Here is an 18,031-nt window from a genome sequence, read left to right as displayed (position 1 = left end):
TAATTAGTTTTTAAATTTAAGGTAAGAAAAGAAGTAAATGGTTAACTCTGAAATATGCTATTAAAAGTTCAAATAGCAAGTGTCTCCATTTGCTCTGGCAGCATGCCCGTTACTTATGATTTATACCGGCAGGTTCAGTACAGTGGAGGAGCAGAATTAAGGTTAGATTACATGGTGGAGGGACAGGGAGGTGAGGAAGTAAAGACAACCAGTGGTGTAGGTATCTCTTCTGGAGGCCCTTTCTCAACCCTAATCTCACTCCCAGTTCGTCGCAAGCTTCCTTTGCTACCGATGGAGACAGAAGTCAAGCTGCTACCACATTATTATGCTCAGGTTTTGACCTTTATTGAAATATAACTTTACCTTCATAAGAATATTTCAATCACATTTAAAATGTAAATGATAACATTACAGAGTCCATATAGTTGCACATTTAGTATTAGTGAGTTCACCTGAAGGTCATCTTCATGACATTTGACCTCCTTGAGGTAATCTCTTATAACTCTGATTGAATAAGTTTCAATGCTTTCTTCATGTTTTCTATCACTGAAATAAAAACATATTATTCTGTTAGTAAATGAAAGTACCAGATATTATATTCTTTTAACCCCTGAAATCTAAAAATGGCCCATTTAAATTAATGGCTATGAAAACATGGGAACTTATTTACAACATTGAAGAATATTATGCCTTCATGTACCTCATTTGAACTCCTGACATCCAATATAGTTCCTTTTCTCACACCACACACACACACACACACACACACACACACACACACTATGCTAAAGGTGTATATTTATATTTAGGGGTTATACCATTCAGATAGGGTCAATCAACTTTCTTTATGTTAAAATAAACAGTTTTATAAGAGAGGTTTTGAGGGACTGTCTATTTTTTAAATTAATCATCTTTTATCTGTATCATTGGACTTCACATGCACAGTGTCTTATCCTATTTAAATAAAAGTGTCTGGTTGTCCAGTCGGCCGTTCAACCAATCAAAGCATAATATACTAATGATATGCTAAGGCCTCTCAACCATTTGCTATGATGTGCACTGACCACCAGGGGGCAGACAGTCAACTGGTCAACCAGTCACTATGACATGCACTGAACACCCAGGTGGCAGACGCTCCAACCAGTAGGTTAGCTTGCTGCTGGGGGCCGGCTGATTGGGACTGAGTGAGATGGGCCAGACATGCCTTGGAGCCCTCCTGCAGGCCCTTCCCGCCTGGCCAACCTCCCATGTCCTTCCCCAGCCCTGATTGTGCACCAGTGGGGTCTCTCAGCCTGGCCTGCACCCTCTCTTGTAATCTGGGACCCCTCAGGGGATGTCAGAGAGCCGGTTTCGGCCCCATCCTGCAGGCCAGGCCAAGGGACCCCACTGATGCACAACTTCGTGCACTGGGCCTCTAGTTAAACGTAATTGACAATGAATGTTGTAAAAATTAGATTAAAATCCCAAAACAGACTGCATCTCCTTGCTTACAGGCATTAAAAGGAGAGAAAAAGATTTAATTATTATCACTTTGAGGAAATCATATATGATCGCTGATACCCACAGAATGAACTGGCTTTCTTAAAGTCTAATTTTAATGTATATTCTATTCATTTTAGTGGTCTCCAAATTAGTGATTGTAGAAATTATTACACATCCCTGTTAATAAAGAGATTCCGAGGTGCCTAGAAATTCTGATTTTGATGGGAGATAAGGGTTTGCATTGTTTAAAATATATTTTTTTTATTGATTTCAGAGAGGAAGGGAGAGGGAGAGAAGATAGAAACGTCAATGATGAGAGAGAATCACTGATTGGCTGCCTCCTGCATGCCCCCACTGCGGATCAAGTCCACAATCCGAGCATGGGCCCTGACTGGGAATTGAACCAAACCATGACCTCCTGGTTCATAGGTTGTCCCTTAACCTGCTGGTCTGAGCCATGCTGGTCGTGCAAGGATTTGCATTTTTAAACATGACCACCACCATCTAACCCAGTATTCTGATTTGTTGATGGTACTGTTTATGGGGAAGGACTGATGTAGGGCATCACTGACCTTTCTAACAGTCAAGTGTCAGCTAGTACCACTGTTCAAGATAATCTGTGAATGCTTACATATTGGTAAATCCTGTGGTTCATATGTATACAGTCTATTTGAGTATCTTCCAGTTATATCAGCTCTGACTGTTAAAGAAGGATCTGCAAAGAAAAAAATAATGCATTATCTAAATGTTTTAAAAATCATTCTTGCCTCTTAATCTAAAACAAATAAATGTTAAACAAATTTATGATGAGTTAACATGAATTTTTCCATTTTAGTGTGCCATAGTTTTCTGTCAATACAGTTTGGGGAACTTTACTGAAAGTATATTGGGCTATTGGTTTAATAGCATCATTAGTTTTAAAAATATTTAAATTTATACATTATAGATTTCAGTGAATTTCAATTTTAGAACCAACAAGAGCTATTATTTACTGGGTTAGAAATGACTTTGAACTAGCATTTAAAAATAAATAAAATAAGAATGCTATTGATTTTGTAAACCTGATAGAATGAGATTATACACATACCCACAAACATGATCCTAGGTACATATTGCCCATCTGGTGATAAATTTTTATCTGTGGTCTCATGCTAGGAAGAAAAGAAAAAATAATTGGTATCAGATTGCATTGTTTTTGACAGTTGTTTTGAAAATATTTTATGTGAACAAGTTTTTCATTAAATTGTATATTTTGTCCTTTTCAAGTTCATATAATCTTTTATATCTACTAATTTTTTGTCTAATAATAGATTCTTTTGTCTTAAAAATAGATTTTAAAAAGGGATTTAAGCTTTCTATTGAATTGTGATATGAAGAAAACATTGTAGAGGCCAAGTACCATAAGATTCAGCATGATGAAATTATTCTGAGCCATTTCTTGTATTTCTTCATTTTGGGCAAACACTGTTTTGAGTGCTGTTGGGGATAACATAACATGAACACCAGTCAGCTTTAAGGATAAAGACAGCTTCAATATAAATAACATAGCAAAGTCAAACTAGTATTTTCTATTTGTTTGTGTTTATATCTTGGCTGTAACCAGTTCATTAGCCTCTGGCCACTTTGTCTCTCTGAGAAGCAACGATGGACAGAGTCTGCCAATGAAGATATCAGAGTATAATCCAATTTAATGAAGCCACCAATTTTATAATTTCAGGTAACACATGGGTGCAAACAGCAAGTTTTTCCACCCCCCCCTTTTTTTTTGGTGGGAGGAAGAGGGAAATAAAACTCTAAAGAACATATAAATATATTCAATAGATTGCTAACAATAATTGTAGTCTTTAAGCACTGAGTAAAATGGTGATATAGTGATATAGCAGTTGTCTTTTTTTTTATTTTTTTTATGGGATTTCCTGAGCGCTGTCTTAACAATTTTTACCAGGTAGCTTTTTCTAGTTCTCTTGGAACTATAATACGATCTGAGGAGCTGAAATTACCTTGGCAGTATTGACAATCCTCCAAGTGATGAATGACCATCAGTGGCTTGTTGCTAAACAGAAAGAGTGTGGAGTTGAGTCAGGTGACTAACTCTGAGTCAGAATGTACATTGAAATTAGATTTAAGGTTTTCACACTTGCAACAAGATTTAGAGTGAAAATCTGATTGACACAGCATAGCAATGTAGTCTGCAGTAGTGTGACCCAGTACATGGGCCCAGAACTTTAGCATCACCAGGTAGCTCAATGGAAGTGGAAATTCTCCCTCCCAGGCCCACTCAGGCTCTCTGGAGTGGGGTCCAGGAATCTGTAGCTTAACAAGCTTACCAGCAGATTGCTATGCACACTGTAGTAGTTATAAGAATAAAAATCAATTCTGTCTCCAGAGATGAAAGGATATAATAAACAAGGTATTAATTTTCAATGAACATCTGGTGTAAGAGGTCAGGAGAGTCAAAGTTTTTATTTCAGTTTTGGTGTTTTGTTTTAGTTTTCGCAAAATGCTATTAATATTTGACTATTTTCACATCCTGTCATTCTTGTGACAACTCACAGTATACAAACAATCTCAGTGAGAGTTCCCTCTCTTGACATTTTTCGGTTTCATTTTGGTTTTAATTCTCTGAGAAAAAGTTTTTGTGGTAGCTAGTTGACTTTCCTGCTTGTTAGAGTTAGAAAGAAATTAGAATATTAACTATTATGAAGGAGAAAGGAATTATGATTTAGATATATAGGATATTTTTTAAATGTTTCTTTAATTTTGAGAGGATGCTAGGTACAAAAAGAGATAGACCCTAATGTATGTGTATTAAACCTAAATCTTTTTGAAAACCACAGAGATAATCATGTGAAATACTTGTCATTGGATAACCCTATTTTTAACTTTAGTCTCAAAAGTGTTAAATAGCAAACTTTGAATTGTAATTTTATTTAATCCTCAAACTTGAACTATAAGTATATTGTAGGTAAGAAAAAAAATCCTATAACTGCCTTTAAGATTTATGACATGGATATAAAGCTAGCATTTGCCAACTGCAAACTTGTTGGTGAAAAAGCAGACTAGAAATCCAATTAATCAAGTATTATTCTTGCTTTTTAAGAAAACTAACCCTTAGAATATTTATTGACAGTTTTTTAGAGGCAAGTATAGAACTTGATCATAAGAATCAAGTGGTAATCTCTCTACTAGATAACTCTTGGTCTGGCTGAGCCTAGGTAGGTATAGGTGTCCTGACACAGAACGGTTTAGCCGCCCGAGTCATTCTAATTTCTTCCCAGCATCTGCTCAGCAGGTGGCAACAGGGACAGATAATGTAGGGAAAGACATTGACATAACTCTTGGAAAATTAATTTTTGCATCAGATTTCTGGGCAATTGGAGTCCAAGGAAATATTTATCAAGACCACAGAAATTTCAGTGTTAACAGTTCAGCTATGAATAGGTTGTTTAGGCATTCAAAGCAAGACACTCTTTCATTTCAGGAAAAGCAGAGCAGTAATTCCGGCAGACACTGAAGTAGGAATAGTCTAAAAAAGGGCTCTTTTCGGCAAAGAGACAAATTATATATATTTGAGGTTATGCAGGCTGTGGGGTCTTAGTTGCAGCTCTCCAATTCTGCCATTATTGAACAAAATCAGCCATGGACAATATGTAACAAAATAAGTGTGGCTGTAATACAGTAAACCTTAATTTATGGATCCTTAAATTCGAGTATAATGTAACTATCATGTGTCCAAAATACTGCTTTCCTTCCTTCCTTCCTTCCTTCCTTCCTTCCTTCCTTCCTTCCTTCCTTCCTTCCTTCCTTCCTTCCTTCCCCCTCCCTCCCTCCCTCCCTCCCTCCCTCCCTCCCTCCCTCCCTCCCTCCCTTTCTTCTAATAAATAAAGCCTTATTTTTAAAAAAATATATCTTTATCAATTTCAGAGAGGAAGGGAGATGGAGAGAGATAGAAACATCAATGATGAGAATTATTGATCTGTTGCCTCCTGCATGCCCCCACTGGGGATCGAGCCTGCAACCCAGGCGTGTGCCCTGACCAAGAATCAAACTGTGATGTTCAACCACTGGGCCACACCGGCCAGGCTAAATACTAGTTTTCTTTTGGTTAAAACTTTTTTTAAAATGTATAAATCATTATTAGTTCACAGGTCAAATAAAAATAGGTGGTCCCTGGTCTAACAATCTCATGACTAGCCCACCAGAATATGAGAAACGAGTTGAGAAAGAGTAAACATTTTTGAATGCTGTACTTCCAAGATTCTCTAAAACCAGATTCTACCAAGCCCAGTTTATCAGCATCATTTGAAGAAATGATCTTTTAAAATTCTACATTTTTTTCTTTTAAAATGGGTTACAAATTCAAATAGTTTAAAATCCAAAAGGTAAAAAGGTAAAAATTTTTCCTCCCACTCCTGCCTTCCAGAAGTAAACAATGTTACCATTTCTTATGTATCCTTCCATGTACCTGAATATGTGTATGTGTGTGTACATGTATGTGTCCATGCTTATGAATATGAATAAGCATATGTATGTTTATGTACATGCATATATTTCTGTAAATGGATATGTTTATGTTTATGCAAATGAATATGTCAATAATGAATGAGTTGAGTATGCTCATATGCGTGCCCATGTGTATGTGTATGTATATATCCCTTTCTTTTTTAAAAAAGTACAAATACTAGTGCACTATACGTAAGTTTTTGCATTTTGCTTTTTTATCATAATGGTTCCTCCCGCATAGCATTCCCTATGCTTCAGGATATAGATGTTCTTTAATTTAATTAGTCCATTGAAGATAGATATTTAAATTGCTTCCAATTTTTTTTGTGTTTAGATCATCTCCAAACAAAAACATTGCTTTGATGATGTTATTTAAGATTTTACACAGATAAGTAGGTACATATCCATAAGTTGAATTTCTAGGTCAAAGAGTATGTGCATGTATAATTTTGATACAGTATATGCTTTCCATAGAAGGACTAGGGTGAAGCAAAAAAGGCCTGTAGGGTGCAAAAGTTAAGTGTTTTATTTAGGCTTCCAAGGAACCTCTCTTACCTCACCCTTCTATCAGCCCTTCCCTACTCCAAGAATTTAAAGAACTAGTATTTCACAATAGTATCTCCTAGTACCTTAATAGCTTCATTGTTATAATGAAACTAGAGGCCCAGTGCACGAAATCGTGTGGGTAGGGTCCCTAGGCCTAGCCTACAGTCAGGGCCATCTTCTGCCTGTTCGCCAGTCCCCAGGCCAAACGCTGCCTCCACTGCCAGGTCAGGTAGGTCGTGGGCACACCCCGCAGCTTCCGTCAGCGCCACAAGCCCCAGTAGCAGCGGCAGCGGCGGGGGCTGCGCCCATGTGAGCAGCCCCGAGCGGGCAGCACATTCCATCAGTGGCCGGCCGGGTGCACATGCATGGAGGTGAAGTTGCTGGGGCCCGCTTTTCTGCCAGCCTGAGCCCCCTAGCAGCTGGGGATGAGCTAGGGATCCCAATGGCCTGACAGCCTCCCGCCACCCACCCTGGTTCCCCGTTCACCATCGCTGATCCATCGGAGCCTGTGGACCAGGGGGAGGGACCAAGAGGTCAGCTGTTCTGTCAGCTTGCCAGTCCCCAGTCCCACCCCGCTGCCACCCACCTGCTTCCCTGTGGTTCCTCATTTGCCGGTGGGCCGGGGTCGGGGGATGGAAAAGGTGGGGGAGGGGAGGGACCAAGAGGTGGTCAATGCACCTCTTGGCGACTGGTCCAGTGGTCGTTCCAATCGTTATGCTTATGGTCCCTGGCCTTTTATTATATAGGATCTTTGTAATTTATTAAGATGAAATTTGAGGTATGAATCCAAATTTATTTTTCCCAGATTACTACTAACTTCTCTCTAACATTAATTTATTTTACATATTTTATCTCCCCTACCTCAATTTAAAATACTAGTTTATTGTGTAAACATTTTTCTGTAATATCCAGTTTTATTTTTATAATCTTAATTTTGATTTATTTACCAATATTATATTGTTTTATTATAACTTTGCCAAATGTTTCATATCAACTAAGGACTAATTGTGGTGATTGTAGACATCCTTGTCTTATTCAGATTTCAGTGGGACACTTCTTTTTAAAAAAATTTAATTAAATTTTTTGGTGTGACATTGGTTAATAATATTATATAAGTTTCAGGGATACTTATTATTATAAATTAGATATTATAAATTCTATAATACATCATCTGTGTATTGTATATTTGTTTTTCCAGTAAGCATGATGTGGATTTTTTGCTGGGTTGAATAGGTAGTGGGTGTGCAGGAGGCAGTTGATCAACATTTTGCTCTTGCATAAATGTTTCTCTCTCTCCCTCCCTCTCTAAAAATCAATAAAAAATATTTTAAAAAAGAAATTAATTTAGAGCTTTTGTTTGTAAAAAACATTCTAATGGCAGCTCTTAGTAGCATGATAGTAGAGCAAATGTGTGTGATATCTTTTCAAAAGCTAACTTGCAAGGTTTTGGCTCTTCTGTGAGAGGTATCTATATGGTCTGTCAAAATTAACTGAGAGGTGTTTTACCTTTTTTGAATATGGAAGAGACCTTCTTCATAAGTCTGTACCCAAGTGATGTCATCTCCCCATCCTAGAATAGAAGAGAAATCAGTGCATTAATTCAGGACCACAGAGGAGCTCTGAAGCAGGCATGTGACAAGTGGATATCTATCTACAGATACTTACTAGTAAGCTACCAAACAGTTGCCTGATATATGGTATAGAGGCTATCTATATATATAAAAGCCTAAGCGACCATTATGACAGAAGGCCCGGAACAACTGTTTGACCAGTCGCTATGATGCGCACTGACCACCAGGGGGCAGATGCTCAATGCAAGAGCTGCCCCCTGGTGGTCAGTGTGTTCCCACAGCCAATTTCCAGCAGCTGGCCAACCGCCCACGGTCCCTCCACCCCTGGCCAGCCAACCTCTCGCAGTCCGCCCCCCACCCATGCACAAATTCTGCACTGGGCCTCTAGTATAATTATAATTAGATATGAAGAGGTGGTATCCTTCTAGATAATAGGGCTGAGATTTTGTGATTGTGTTTCAACCCTCAAGGTCCATAGCCTTGAACCCAGTAAGTGCTCAATAAATGCTATTATTAGTGATGACTGAAAGGACATCTCTGTGCAAAACCTCTGGTTTCAGAATGAACAGCAGGAAATAACAGTTAATCTTTGTACACTTTGTAAGTCTAGTAGGAATACCTTTGGACCATACCATATAGTGCCCTTGTATTTTGAGTGCCAAGAAATGCTGACCCCTTCTAAGTCCTTAAACATCGCGAAAATGGAAAAAGGAATTCCAAATTTTTGCTTTAATATTTTGATTCGGAAAAAATTCTGGTGTTTCATGGTTGAGACACACAATAAACACAGGTGTTCTGGAAGCATTCAGAAGAATAAAGGCTAGAGAAACAGAAAGCAATGAATAGAGAGAGATCCACTAGCTTTTAAAAAAGTGATACAGGTAGTTGGGAATGTGTATTAGAGATTAAAGAATAAGATCATTGAGGAGAAGAACACACAAAAAACATTCAGAAATACTACAGAGTATTTTCAGGAAGTGTCTTGGTTTATGGATAAGAAAGATTGAATCAACTTGAAAATAGAAATATTTCTAGGCTAATTTAGACCCAGATTTTCTTGTATATTTCCCATGTTGTCAGACTGCAGTTTCTGATTTTGATACCATGGCTACAAGATGGCCAAAAATTATGAAGCAGAATTATAAAGTAAGATAAACACATTTCCATGATTTTTGCTTGTTGGTTTGTTTTTGCTTTGTTTGCTTTTTGGATTAAAATGTAATTCACATGCAAATACAATTTATCCATTGAAAAGTGCACTTTTTTTTGTATATACACAAAGTTGTGCAACCATCACCATAATCAATTCTAGAATATTTTCATAGCTTCAAACAAAACCCCTGTACCCTTTAGCTATCACCCCCTCATCCCACCTTCTCTCCAAGCCCTAAAAAAATACCTAATCTACTTTATGTCTCTATACATTTCTTATTCTAGATATTTCATATAAATGGAATCATACAATATATAGTCTTGTGACTGGATGCTTTTACTTAATATAATGTTTTCAAGGCTCATCTGTGTTGTGTCATGTATTATCACTTCTTTCCTTTATACAGCCAAATATTATTCCATTGTATGGATATACCCCATTTTATTTATCCATTCATCAGTTGATGGGCACTGGGGTTGTTTCTACTTTTTGCCTTTTATGAATAATGCTGCTGTGAACATTAGTATACAAGCTTTTGTGTGAATATATTTTTATCTTGGGCTATCTACTTAGGAGTAGGATTGCTGGGTCACATAGTATCTACATTTAATCAGTTGAAGAACTGTCAGATTTTTATTCAAATGATTGCACTATTTTGTACTCTCACTAGTAATGTTATTGGCTTGTTTTTGCCTGATTTTAGTAACCTAACATTGGAAGACATATTATGTTGGTTTAATACCCCTTCTATCTGTAATAATCCTGAAAGAGTTTCTTTACAGCTTTGCTCAAACCTATGTAGTAACTTCACACCATATTTTGCACTAAATAAGAGTAATTCAGAAACAGCCAGTGAGACTTGGATCCTATTTAATTTTTCTATTCTGTGGTAAATATCATTCAATGATGGAATTTCAGCAATGTGAGGAATTACTATTCTCTGCTCCTGTTCAACTTAGTCCCACAAACAGTAGAGGAACATCTGCTGTATGCCTTACTCCTCTAGCAGTGGGTATGTAAAGGTTAGATAACATAATCCCTGCTCTCAGGAAATTCACTGTAGAGGAGCCATATTGGTTATACACTTTGTCTCATAATCACAATAGGCCAAAGGTGATACTGAGCTTGAACTCTCTTCAATGTCTCGGTTCATTACCATAATTCTATATTTAGCTATGATAAGTTTAGTATTCCACTCAAGACTACTGAGCTCATTGCTTTATAACTCTTGTGTTTATACAGAGAGATTCATGATAAATTATACTTAGGAAAATATTTTCTTTTTTTAATTTACTTCTTTTTCAAAACTTGCTAGTCTTTTTAGTTTATAGTTTTTGTGGTTTTGAACTAAAGTAGAATGAAATAACTTGGCTGAACTTTGATGGGTAATTGGCTAGTGCTCAATACATCTGTTAAGAAATTACAAACTTGGAAAGTCAATATTTTAAAATTTGAAATTATGTTATAATCAGTCTCCATTTGTTTGCTCCATTCATATACTATTCCAAGTAGTGGTCAAGTGTTTTGAGGTTTGTACTACTATTTTTAAATTAGCTATATGGAGACAAATGATTTTTCTCCTATTTTTGTTACCTGGAAATGTAGGAGCTGATTTTGAGAATTTTCTCTATAAACTGTTTCTTTACAGATGAAGATATATTTGTTTTTTAGGTCAAAGGAAAGTACTAAGTACAAAATAGAAACGTTTTCTAAACATGTAGCCAATGATAGACCTGGATTATGATGTCAAAAACCACTGCAGTTGTTTTTTTTCAAGTCAATATAGCAAACATTTGGTTACCCAAATTTTTCAGAGGATGGAATAAAATATAATTTCTGGGGATTCTGGTATAAAATCATTCCAAATTATTTTTGCATGAGTAGAAGACAGGGAATTGGAACAGATTTTGAGAGGTCTTAATTCCCTTTAAGATATCAATATGACACATCAATTATTATTTTCTAGGACTCTGGTTACCAAAGTTATAGGCCAACAAACCAATTCATCACTATTTCTATAAACACTATAGCAAATTATTATTGGTTTTCAGTTGCTTTGATTCACTCTTTTTTTTTTTTTTTTTTACTTAAAAAAATATATGTTTTTATTGACTTTAGAGACAGAGGGAGGGAGATGGAGAAAAACATCAATTGGCTGCCTCTTGCATGGCCCCTACTGGGGATTGAGCTGGCAACTCAAGCCCTACCCGGAAACTGGTTGCCTCTTGGTGTGTGGGTCAATGCTCAACCAACTGAGACACAACAGCTAGGGCTGGTTCAGTCTTTAAAATCAACTGGTCTTTTCTGGGTTTTGTTTTTGCCTACTTTAATGTGGTAAACAACAAAACATTCCAGTTAATGGAGTTTGCTTTAAATGTAAAATATGGATAAGAGACTAGGAATTTGAAAACCATCCAAAATGGTTGAATTTAGAGAATAAAATGAGATTCTAGTACCTCTTGAGAGTGTCTGAGGAGGCCTCTTCTCTTTTTTGATGGCAATGGCAAGGTTGGAAGAAACTGCAACCAGGAAGAGGCAGAGGGCCAAAGCCGAGTGTAACATCACGTGTTCTCGAGAATCCCTCAGAAGAAGCTAGGTGGTAGAAAATAATGTTCAGAATCTAGCAGGTTACTTCAGGCAGTCATTTAAGACTCAGACAGCTTGCTCTGCTTGTGTGAGTTGACATGGTACAACCTCCCAGAACTCTCGTTCACTTGCTATTTATAAAATATTTAAAAAATGCTTCCAACTCAATAATGTCCACTTGGTGAAAAGCCACATTCTGGGCATGCTGGGAGCAGTACAATGACGTTGAAAGAAAACTGGATTGGGGCACTCAAAGCTCACATCGGACTGTGTTTTAGTGCTCACAGCACTACAGTGAAGCTCATATGAGATCAGGTTTATTAAAGGCCTTTCAACTCTAAAGTGCAATGCAAAGGTGACATTTGGCATGCATGCGTATTCCTTTGACTCTTCTTGATCTCTGTGCCAAGATAATAAGATTAGGCATGAACACCGTTGCTTACAATTGAGTTCAGAGGGAAAAATAGAATATGGAGATTCTTGTTTTTCAAGTCCTCTATAGTCATTCATCATTTTCATTCTTCCATCAGTGACTCAGCCTTTTGCCCTTCAGCTTACAAACCAGCTCTTTTAGCAATCAAGTTTATTGTCACATTTCTATAAACTAAATACAAGTGTAAAGAAGAACAGGCTTGCTGCATCTATAGTTATCCCTTGGTGAGCTAGGATTCAAATGGATTTTTAAGTCAATGTACTGTCCCTTATTCTCTGCACGTTAAGATATAATCAAAAGTCTAGAGTTGGATCTGAGCCGGACTTCAACCACTTGATAAATATCTTACACGATATGTTTAATGCTTGTTAGGTATACAGTTAAAGCATTTGGGGCATATAAAACCCATGTGAAAAGTAGTTAACATGTGCAGTTTTGAAATCACTGCAAAATATAAAATAAATGTACAGACATCTTTCATGTTTATTTAAAACTAGAGGCCTGGTGCACGGAATTTGTGCACTGGGGGGGGGGTTGTCCCTCAGCCCGACCTTCACCCTCTCATAGTCCGGGACCCCTCAGGGGATGTCCGACTGACGGCTTAGACCCAGGGAGTTGGCCTAAGCTAGCAGTCAGACATCCTTAGTGCTGCTGCAGAGGCGGGAGAGGCTCCTGCCACTGCCACTGCACTTGCCAGCCATGAGCGGGACTTCTGGCTGAGCAGCGCTCCCCCTGTGAGAGTGCACTGACCACTAGGGGGCAGCTCCTGTGTTGAGTGTCTGCCACCTGTTGGTCATCGCGCGTCATAGCGACCAGTCATTCCACTGTTCGGTCAGTTTGCATATTAGCCTTTTATTATATAGATTCCTTCAGAGCAGTTTTCCTGTGGACTTACATTATTTAATAGTGAATTCCCCACCAAAATAAGAGAATGACCATTTGCGATTCTGCACAAACATGAATATTGCTATATGTAACTGTATTAGGCATTGTGGTAAATTGAAAGATTAATAAGACAAATGCACCTTAAAATAACTTACTGTTTGACAGTGTTAAAAGGTTCATTATATATTATAGCAATCATAGTCATGGAGAGAACAAGTTGGTGGTGGGAAGTTTATAGATTCTAGGGTTCTCTACGCTTTATTATTCCCCCTCATCTAGTATCTTTTCCGTGTCGGTGGTCTCTCCCTGCAGTCCCCCTCTATTTAAATCATTTCCCTTCCTAATTTGCAATGAACCCATTTTTTAATTTCTTTGTGCTTAATTATTAAAAAATCCTGTTAAAAAAGAACCACAGTGCCCGATAAGAATGATAAGTCAGGTTCTTATAAGTTATTAAAACCATAAAGCATTCAGAATGCCTTCTTGTACCTTAAGGACTGGTCATCTTATACCTTAAAGACTGAAACAAAGGAAAGGGAGATTTTAGTAGGGGAAAGAGGCAGCTGAATCTGGACCACCGAGTCCAAGGTGGGGAGGGTAGTCTCAATTTTCTCTGAAAATTGCAGCAGAGAAATTGAAGCAACCATCTAGGGCAGGGTCTTAAGCTTAATCCAGTGACCTCTCAAAAAGTCTATGATTGAGTGACAGGAGGCTCAAAACACCCTGAAATTCTACGTAAAATTTTATGGGCCTCAGCTCATTTTCCTGGGGAAGATGCCTGAAGATCTGCCTGAAGATTCTCGCAAGGGCCTCGGATAGAAAGCAGAGTTAGGGAAGCTAATCTGAAGGCAGCATCAGGAAAGGTTCTCTGTGGTAGAGACAGAGAAGTAGGTGAAATCTATATTGAAACAGAGAAAGTGTAACTTCATGCCTTCCTGACTGAGAGCTGCCAAGTTTATAGTAGAATGGGAATCACACTTTTCTTTTCAAATTTCAAGTTATTATGTATTACTGTTAAAGACAGTTCTTAATAAAATCAAAATATTGAATTTTTGTTTTACATTCTCTGGTAAAATAATGTAAAATAGATGTTAAGTATATTCTATGATAAAGCTGATCAATTTATATATTTTTATTTTCGGACGAACATGTTTTCCTTGGGAAAACAGAATGCTGATGACTGAGGGTTCCCTAACCCCAGGTGCAAGGTTAAGCTGCTTGGGGAACCAATGGCAATGCCATGGTGACAGCCTTACAGCAGCCTACAGCAGTGCACTCAGGAGGCAATAACCTGATGTCTACAATTAGATGTTATAAACATTGGCCAGTGAGCATCTCATGACACTAATATTTTACTTTTCAAAAGTAAATTAACATAAACCATTTACTTAGATGTTATATAAAATTGCTATTTTAAAAAGAAAACAACATTTAAAAGAAAACAGGAAGAAAACAAGTGTTACTTGTAGCATACTTTTTTGAAGGATCATTTTTGGTCAATGCTAGTTTATTACAACACCATTAATATAGAAAATAAAAGCACGGAGCCAGCAAAGGAAATCCAGTGCATTAAAAGAAAAATATACAATTTCATGGAACGTTCCCTACCCTTTACCGAAGACCTCACGTTGGAATAGCAGTACGTGGAATACTTAAATATAGCAGAGCTTGACCACTGATTAAATAATTGCTTACCTGAACTAGCCAGTGCTCTTGCTGGAAGTGTATTCTGGATGTTTCTGGTTAAAAATGGGCGTGGATTTATAGACCTAGACAAGCACACACACCCACACCTCTGCCCTGCAGCCCCACCTGCATGGAAACAAGAGCACACTCACCTGCAAACTTACAAAAACAGGGTTGTCTAAAGAACCCTGGACTTCTCTCCAGTTCTCATGCTCCTCACGCTAAAAACACTTCTCTTGTTCTCTAAATTCAGATTGAGTGTCCTTCTAAAATGAGGCCAAATACAACCTTTGGGATTTTTCTTCTTCTCTCTTCTACCTTTTACTTCCCAAGGTAATTTAGTGTTTGGCTGGAGTTCAACACCAGAAAAAAAATCAGGGGGGAAGAAAGGAACTGGTCTGAATGCAGGAACTGTGTGTATACACTATTGTTCTCAATGAAAGTTCAGCGAGGCTTGCAGATTAGATATAAAGCAAACAGAAATTCCTAAGGGTTACTCTGTTGACAGGAATGCAATTAACAGCTAAAGCGACCAGGTCCTTTTCAACCGAGAGAGAAAAGAAAACACTGTTTTAGAATTCAACATTTTTATAATTTGATTACTCTTTACAGTCTTTCTAGAAAACCCTTTACCTTACTATGCAAAAGAAAAAAAGAAAAAGAAAAAAGAAAGGAAAACAGGCAATTAGATAAGTGTGATTATATTTATCTAATAGTTAGATTTAAAATTTTTTTTATAATTCATAATTATGGTCCAACATCTTCCAGGAATAGAGTTGTGTCAAAACAAAAAGTAAATTTCTCTTTTCCCTTCAGTACTGAGTTTCCTTGGGCACCCCACCCAACACACACTCACACACACACACACACACACACACACCTCTCAAGTTCCACTTCCCCAAGTTAATCACTGTTAAAATGATCTAGGGTAAGGTTACCAAATCTGCCCCATCTGTTTTTGGACACACACACACACAAAATTGTTTTTACATTTTTAAATGGTTGGGGGGAAAATCAAAGGAAGAATGATATTTTGTGACATTTGAAAATTACGGAATTGAAATTTCAGTGTCCACAGTGGAGATTACTGGATGGAACCCAGCCGAGTTCCTTTCCTTAGGTTTTGCCTATGGCGACGTCTGCACAGTAACTGCAATGCTGAGTCGTAGCACAGGGACTGTGGGGCCTGCGCGCCCTAAAATATTCACTGTCTGGCCTTTTACAGAAAATGTTTGCTGATCCCTCATCAAGGATATTGTTCCGTAAAGTTTTCTTCCTTCTTCTCTCCTTCCCGTCTCTTCCTCCCTTGATTTTCTCCTCCCTCCTTCCCCTCTTTCTCTCCTTTTGTCTAATTACTCAATAAATTAACACATGCACTGCTTAAGAGCTTGTCTTGCTTCTGACATGGAAGTGAGTGTGCTTCCAGTATTTTGAGACATAGTGCAGGTTTGATTGACCCTGTTAAGAAAGGAGCCATTAGTAATTCCTACGCTACATCTCTCAAAATCAGGAATGCTGGGTTTTGTTCTCTATAGATGGACAAATGGGCTTTCTCATTTCATATAGGATAGTTATAGTTTTCCTCACGGAACCTTCCTCTGATCCCGAGAGGAAGCCCACATAGCCAGGTTGTAGTATTCTAGTTCTATCCCACTGATTTGTGGATTTGTTTAGATCCTGCTTCCTTTCTTATGAAGGCCTCTCAAAGGGAACCTTCCTGGGACAGGCTATTCAAATGGAATTCTAACTGCTGATGGGTAATGAACTTGACCTACAATTGTAATTTGAAGTCCAGGATTGGCAAAGCGAGGAGTGAGCTGGGCAGTGATTCATGCTTTCCTCTTGCAGAGGAGGGTGGGAACGCTTTCACCTTGTTCTTGACTGGGAGCGGTTTACAGAAAAATCTCAAAAATGCCTGACCTCCCTGTTCAACTCCTGACATACTATCTATTTTAGTGGATAATGAGAAGAGAATGAGAAAGAAGTCAAGTAGCTAACGGGTAGTGAAACTAGGTCCCATGGTGTCTGAGCTGATCAACATCATTGATTCTCTCCCACTAGTGTGAGCGTGTCATATATTTTCTAAACCAGGGCAACTTTGAGAATAAAAAGAGATAACAAAATTGATTAGAATTACATAACTTTTTAAAAGTATTTATTTTTAGAGAGAGAAGAAGGAAGAGGGGGAGAGATAGAGAAAAAACACATTGATATGAGAGTGAAACATTGATGGGCTGCCTCCTGCATGTCCCCTACTGGGGGATCAGGCCCGCAACCCAGGCATGTGCCCTGACTAAGAATTGGACCAGCAACCTTTCAGTGCACAGGACGATGCCCAACTAACGGAGCCACACCGGCCAGGGTGAATTACAACATTTTAAAATAATATTTGAAACATGTATAGGCCAGGTAAAACTGTTTTTGTACTATAATAGATCACAAATAGTTCTATTAGAGGTTATTCTTAACAGTAAAAAATTTAAAAGTACTACATGTACATTATGGCAAAAATTATTCTTTGTATATGTTTATGTTAATTAGTTTATTAACCATACTTTTCTCTGATACCAGGTGGCTGGCGTTTTTCTGAGTATTTTTCTGGTATTATCAGTCTTTTTTTTTCAATGAGATCTTATATTTACTTTTTCATAAAATTGCCTTCAGTCTTCTACAAAGTTGTCCTTATGGTAAGTATATTTGGGATTTTCATCAGCTTCAATTGGCACTTCTCTGTAGACCATACTATTTTTAATTAAGAAAATACTCTTGCCCGGCCAGTGTAGCTCAGTGGTTGAGCATCCACCTGTGAACCAGGAGGTCACAGTTTGATTCCTGGTCAGGGCACATGACTGGGTTGTGAGTTCTGTCCCCAGTAGGGGGCATGCAGGAGGAAGCTGATCAATGTTTCTCAGCATTGATGTTTCTACCTCTCTCTCCCTCTCCTTTTCTGAAATTGATAAAAAAAAATATTTTTTAAAGGAAAATACTCTTTCTGTAGGAGCTTGGTTACCTGGTAAGCCTGAGAAAATTTATTTCAATGGAGGATAGTTTCAAGTCTAATTTTAATCTTATTGAAAAATTACCTTAAATATTGACTTTAGTATCTGTTTAGAGTCCCTTCTTCAAGAGAATTTTATGAGATAAAACATGTAAAATAAGTTATTTCTCTTTAGCATTATTTTAAAT

At 37.7% G+C, this 18,031-nt stretch overlaps 1 protein-coding gene across 1 annotated transcript; it reads right to left on the bottom strand.

Annotated features, from left to right (window-relative positions):
• Positions 1 to 334: 334 nt before the first annotated feature.
• Positions 335 to 11,827, bottom strand: AGR3 (anterior gradient 3, protein disulphide isomerase family member). The gene is made up of 7 exons (XM_028153964.2): positions 11,712 to 11,827; positions 8,038 to 8,101; positions 3,483 to 3,535; positions 2,882 to 2,958; positions 2,570 to 2,633; positions 2,114 to 2,197; positions 335 to 546 (listed from the first exon to the last, which is right to left on the bottom strand). The coding sequence occupies exons 1-7, from the start codon at positions 11,815 to 11,817 to the stop codon at positions 497 to 499; spliced, it is 498 nt and encodes a 165-aa protein (XP_028009765.1). The 5' UTR covers positions 11,818 to 11,827; the 3' UTR covers positions 335 to 496.
• Positions 11,828 to 18,031: the final 6,204 nt, after the last annotated feature.

Source organism: Eptesicus fuscus, chromosome 14, assembly GCF_027574615.1.
Source record: "Eptesicus fuscus isolate TK198812 chromosome 14, DD_ASM_mEF_20220401, whole genome shotgun sequence".
Taxonomy (NCBI): domain Eukaryota; kingdom Metazoa; phylum Chordata; class Mammalia; order Chiroptera; family Vespertilionidae; genus Eptesicus; species Eptesicus fuscus.
The sequence above is the reverse complement of the archived record's forward strand: the minus strand, read 5'-3'. Positions and strand labels throughout refer to the sequence as shown.